The sequence below is a fragment of the Mesoplodon mirus genome, assembly GCF_964341445.2.
Source record: "Mesoplodon mirus genome assembly, chromosome: 5".
In the NCBI taxonomy this organism is placed as follows: Eukaryota; Metazoa; Chordata; class Mammalia; order Artiodactyla; family Ziphiidae; genus Mesoplodon; species Mesoplodon mirus.
Window position 1 is genome coordinate 33,530,889 of NC_138980.1, and position 5,755 is coordinate 33,536,643.

At 59.2% G+C, this 5,755-nt stretch overlaps 1 protein-coding gene across 1 annotated transcript; it reads right to left on the reverse strand.

Moving 5' to 3' along the window:
• Positions 1-967: 967 nt before the first annotated feature.
• On the reverse strand, positions 968-3,071 carry GADD45B (growth arrest and DNA damage inducible beta). Its single transcript, XM_082620539.1, has 4 exons — positions 2,782-3,071; positions 2,578-2,679; positions 1,978-2,200; positions 968-1,706 (listed from the first exon to the last, which is right to left on the reverse strand). The coding sequence occupies exons 1-4, from the start codon at positions 2,823-2,825 to the stop codon at positions 1,593-1,595; spliced, it is 483 nt and encodes a 160-aa protein (XP_082476665.1). The 5' UTR covers positions 2,826-3,071; the 3' UTR covers positions 968-1,592.
• Positions 3,072-5,755: the final 2,684 nt, after the last annotated feature.

The window sequence follows — 5,755 nt, forward strand, 5'->3', positions numbered from 1 at the left end:
TTTCCTCACTCGCCCACGTGGGGCTCCGTGGAAAGGTCGCGGCCTACGTCTGGCCCCTGGGTTACCTCCCCACCCGGTTCCCAGGCCCCGGGGTGCGAGGCAGAGGGGAGGGGTGTTGCACGGGCTCCGCGAGTCCACCCCGCAGACTCGGCGCGGGAAGACTGAGGCCGGAGTTTGGGCTGGGCCGCGCTCCCAGTTCCCTGCCCTGGGCCAGGGGAGTCACCGCGCCTGCGAGTTCAGGGGAAAAGGAGGGGAAAAGGAGGTGGCCGGCCAGGCCTCACAGTTTCGGTTTAGAGGCAAAACGCAGCAGCGTGCCAAGCCCAGCTGGGCCGGGAGCACGACTTCCTGGGGTATTTTTCTGCTTGTTGATTTTAGTTTGGGGAAAGAAAAAAAAATTCTTTTTTTTCTTTAGTGCAGTGCAGAGGCCCACCGTGGGAGGGAGAAGGCCTGGGTGGGGGGTTGCTCTCTGGGGGATCCCCAAAGCTCTTCCTGCAACGCCCAAGCCCAGGGGCAGCTCTGAGCTCCAAGCCCACCTCGCTGTGTGGTCGAGGTGGCCCCTTGACCTCTCTGGACCTGGGCTGCGGTGGCAGCCGGGCGGGCAGGGGCTGCAGCCAGCCCCCAGGGGTGCGTCTATATGTGCCCAGAGTTTGGGGTTGGCTCAGCGAGTAACAGCGGCGGCACGGCGGCCAGGTTTCGTAATAAACCGGTCTTTTAATTGCTCCGGGGCAGGAGGAGGGGAGAAGAAAAAAAAAAAAGAGGCAAAGATTTGTTGGACTTGGGTGGCGCCGGCTGCAGAGAGAAGAGGCACTGTTTTTGCAAGGAGCCTGGAGCAGCTAACTCGGACTTAAGTAACACTTCCTGGTGAGCCTGCAGGAGGTGGTGTGGGCGGCGCCAGTGCTGTTGGAGCGCAGGGGAGGTGGAGGTCCTGGTCCCGCACTGAGGCCGGCGGTAAATACACAAGAACCCAGAAGATTTAACAATTTATTACAAGGCCATTATAGTAGAAGTAAAAATATATGTATCTGTAAGCTTCCCATCTTTCTTTCACCGATTCAAGTAACAAGTGCAAGTAACAAAATAAATTGTCTATTTAGTTTGCAGACTGGGAGTTCCCCGGTACAGAGCAACATCAGCCCCGGCTCCCAAGTCCCAAAGTACTGTCCTGGCCAGGGTGCGGACCCTCGGCCCACCAAGGCCCGTTTGCACATGTCAGCTCTGGTCTCAAGGAGGGGGGCGGGTACTATCAGTCCCACCCCACACCTGAAGTGTGGAGTCTCGGCCCTCCTGTGTGTGGGGGGACAGCTCCCCCACTCCAGCTTCTGCTCTGTCGCCAGGCCTGAGCTCCAGGGTCCCCTCTCTTGCTGGCCTGGGTCCCATCTTCTCCTCACACGGTGGCCGCTGCTGGCGCTGTTCCAGCCCCGGCGCCCTGGGGTGGCCGCGCACTCCCTCTCCTGTCTTCAGCCTCCAACGATCCTGCCCCCGATGGTCTCATAGGTTGGGTTGTTTGGGGGGGGTTCTGGGAGGGAGGGGGGATCAAATATTTATTTTATCGTGTTTTTTGGCAGCAACAGGTTCTGACGCCGGGCAGGGTCTCAGCGCTCCTGAAGGGGGATGTAGGGGACCCACTGGTTGTTCTCCCTGCTCTCTTCGCAGTAACTGGCAACCTCCACCAGGCCGTGGCTTTTCCAGGCGTCTGTGTGAGGGTTCTGTGGGAAGGCGAGAAGACGGGGTTCAGTGGGAGCCCCAGGAGTGGCTGGGGAGCCCCCCTCTCCCAGGGCCCCTTTGTGGAAAGCAGGCTGGCTCAAAATAGCTCGCTGGGTGACTAAGGCCCCGAGACCCAGCCGGCTGCCCACGGGGACATGCCGAGCATGGCTGAGCGCTGAGCTGGTGCAGACCCGCCAGCTCGACTTTGTTGACAAACACGGGCCCAGGTGCCGGGGTGGGGAGGGTGCGGGGCGGGGCCGAGGCCCAGCTCACCGTGACCAGGAGGCAGTGCAGGTCCCGGGCCTCGGTGGTGCCCTGGGTCTCGGCCGGCTCGCCCAGCAGCTGTGCCAGGCGCTGCATTCCTGACACCCGCACGATGTCAATGTCGTTGTCACAGCAAAAGGACTGGATGAGCGTGAAGTGTATCTGCAGGGCGATGTCGTCCTCCTCCTCCTCGTCAATAGCCAGGAGGCACAGGACCACGCTGTCAGGGTCCCTGAGGAGCGAGAGTGGGATGGTGGGTCAGCTGGGGACTGGGGAGGGGCCACCGTTATGGCGGGGAGTTTGCAAAACCAAAGAGAAACTGCAGGTGCGCAAGGGATCGCGTCTGCAAGCAGACAGATGGTGGGGGAGAAGACATTCGGTTCAAAGGATGGCGGGGTAAGGCAGGGGCACAGACGGGGTGACTGCCTGCAAATGATGCAGCACCGGGATACTGCAGCCTCCACCCCTCAAAAAAGGCAGAAAGACCCTCGACCCACAGTAGGGACACGGGGGTGTCCCAGCCCCATGCAAGAGAGGGATGCAGCACGGAGCGTGCAGAGCGGAGGAGGTCCCCACCCGCGCCCAGCCGGGGGCCGGGGTCTCACTCACACATTCATCAGCTTGGCCGACTCGTACACCCCCACGGTGAGGCGGTCCTGGCGCTGCGCAGCCACCAGCAGCTCCTCCACCGCGGCGCTCACCGTCTGCATCCTGGGGCCAAGGGAGACGGGGGTCAGCGCCGGGCCGGCCACGGGGCGCTCCAGTCCCCGCCCGGCCCGGCCGACCTCAGGCGGCGGGGGCCCCGCTACTTACTTCTGCGCCGCGTTGTCGCACGCCACGAGCTCTTCCAGTGTCATGTTGCAATTATAATCCACAGTGGAAAACAGCCCCACGACCGTTCCAAGGGAGAAAATGCAAAGTCCGAGGCCGGAGAGCCCGAAGTCTTCCTACGGAGCCCAAGCGTTCGTCAAGACCTTCGGAAGGCAGCGAAATCCTTCCCAAATAAGGCGGAAAAAAATTGCAAGTGCCTCAGCAAGAATAATCCAGGGAGCTGCAAAGAAAAGTCTGACGTCCTCAGCTTCAGCGACCTTAGCGCGCGGCTGCCGGCGCCGCAATTTATAGACTTGTACAAACAGGGGCGTGGCCCCGGTGGTTCATCCGCCCCTCCTATTGGAGAAAAAACAAAGGCGAGAGAAACCCGCGCTGCGGTTGGCCAGCGGCGGGAAGGGGGCGGGGCGCCGCGAGGGGGCGCCCCACGTGGGGGCGAGAGCCGGGAGGAGGGCGCTGGGCGGGGGGTGGGGAGCCGGGGGAGCTTGAGTGCCAGAAAAGAAAAAAAAAAAAGCAGAAGTTTTCTCCTGATTTCCCGGCAGCCGCGCCGCGTTTCGGGGCGCGCGCGGGATTTCCAGCGCGCGAGGCGGCCCGGACTTTCGGGGGGGCCTGGAAACCCCGGAGAGTCCCCGGCCCGCGCCTTTCCAGGTTCTGCTGGGGTTTTGCACGGAGAGGGAGTACGGTTTGCAGCCTGATCCTTTCTAGGTGGTGGTGGCGGGAGTCTCCCCGGGCTTCAGGGACCCCAGACCCTGGGTGACTTTACTTTCTGGGCCTCTGTGTCCCTATCTGTCCAATGGGAATGCAGCGCTGGCCTCTTTGGATTGCAGTGAGTCCTAAATAAAATGAGGGGTGCACGGTAAACATTTAACAAGAGGTGGTGGTCGCTGGAGGCCGCCTCGAGGTACCCAGAAACGGGGGCTGCAAAGCCTAGGGCCGAGACCGGGCGCCCCCTCCCCACCCGCGGCGAGTTTCAGGGTGGGGCGCGCGTGGGAGGCGCAGGTGGCTCGGCCTCGCTGGCTCCGCGCCCCCTGCAGGCGCCTCGCGTTGCAAGGTCTGACCGCACGTCCGCCTCGCACCTGACCGTGGGGGGGAAATCGAGGCCCGGGAGAAGCGAGGGGAACCGGTTCCTGCGTGCGTCGCGCGCTGCCACCTGGGCGCGCTTGCAATGGTGGTCGCCGCCTTTATTTCCTCCCTCCGGAGCGGGCGCTGAATGTACCTAGCGCTCACTGGGCACCAGGCTCCCCGTATCACGGTTCATTTAACCCCCAAGGACGCGGGAAGCAGACGCTACTCTCATCTGCAGGATGCAAAAGGGAAAACTGAGGCTTGGTGAGGCCTCCACTCCCCCAAGCCCCCGGTTAGTTCGTGCTGGAGCCACACGTGTGCGCCAGCCACGGCCGCACGCTGGGACGGCCGCCAGCCTCGCCATCTCCCCTGGAAAGCAGTTCACGAGCCAGGCGGGCAGGCCCGCGTGGGACTGGCTACTACTGCCGAACGGGGGCTCCCGATGACTCACAGCTGCGCCCCCTCCCCCGCCAGCCTGGGGTCTGGCCTCCGCCCCGCGGCTCAGTTCCCCCAGCTCCGCTGTCCGGCTGACGCATCGCGCCGCCTCCGCGCCGCCCACCGTGGGGGCGCGAAATGTCCCGGGGGCTGAGGGGCGCAGCGGCGCCACCTGGTGGCCGCGCGCGGTCCCTGCGCCCCCAGCGCCGGAAGGGACAGACCGGCGGGGGCGGGATGAGGGGGAGGAGGACTGGGACTGGGGTGGCAATTGCAATATTTTAAATACGCAATATTTTATATGTGAAACAAGTATTTAATAACTTTATAGTTGCAATATTTTTTAAAAATCAAACTACTGCCCAGGGGCGCCTGCTTTTGTTTTTTTGTTTTTTAAATTTGGTTGTGCTGGGTCTTAGTTGCAGCTCAAGGGCTCCTTAGTTGCGGCTCCAGGGCACCCTAGTGGCAACACGTGGTCTCCCCAGTTGCTGCATGCGAACTCTTAGGGATCCAGTTCCCTGACCAGGGATTGAATCCAGGCCCCCTGCATTGAGAGCGTGGACACCCAGCCACCAGGGAAGTCCCCTGGGTTTTTTTTTTTTAATGGTAAAATATGCACGATATTCATCATTTCGATCACTTGTAAGTATACCGGTCAGTGGAATTAAATACATTCACGATGCTGGGTAACAATCATCGTGATCTTGACCCAAAACTTTTCTATCATCCCCAGAGTAAACTCTTGGGAATTAGACATGAATTGCCCCCAACTCCTGACACCCACCATTCTACTTTCTGTCTCTATAAATTTGATCCTTTAGAGACCTCCTATAAATGAAATCATACTGTATTTATCCTTTGGCGTGTTATTTTACTGAACATAATGTCCTCAAGTTTCATCCATGTTGTTCATCCATGTGTGTGTCTGCATTGCCTTCTTTTTGAGGCTGAATAATATTAGACTGTAGGGAGGGGCCACATTTAGTTTATCCATTCATCCGTTGATGGACACATGGGTTGTTTCCACCATTTGGCTGTTGTGGACGCCGGTTTTTGTCAACAAAGTTTTATTGGAACAAAGGGCAGGGTATAGGATGAGGGGAGTGAGGTATTCACCTCAGACACAAATTTTAAGGGAATGCCACAAAACTCAGTCATCAAGATAAACAGTATTATAAAGACTTCCCTGGCAGTCCAGTGGTTAGGACTCTGAGCTTCCACTGCAGGGGCCGCAGGTTTGATCCCTGGTCGGGGAACTAAGATACCACAAGCTGCATGGTGTGGCCAAAAAAAAAAAAAAAAAGGATATTTTTTATTTTAAAAATTTATGCCAAAATATCCCCACCCATGATGAGCAAAAATCAAGGTTTTATATACAGACACCATCTGACAGGGTGGGGGGTGGAGGGCAGGGAGGTGAGTTGTGCACATGCAAGGTCAGATCCTGTCTTTATTTGCAGTT

Bases quoted from the DNA above. Each gene is read 5' to 3' on its own strand.
- GADD45B (XM_082620539.1), bottom strand. From the start codon at position 2,825: ATGACACTGGAAGAGCTCGTGGCGTGCGACAACGCGGCGCAGAA. The intron at 2,680-2,781 runs GTAAGTAGCGGG...CCTTGGCCCCAG, and splicing joins TGCGACAACGCGGCGCAGAA to GATGCAGACGGTGAGCGCCG. The intron at 1,707-1,977 runs GTGAGCTGGGCC...GCCTTCCCACAG, and splicing joins TGCACTGCCTCCTGGTCACG to AACCCTCACACAGACGCCTG.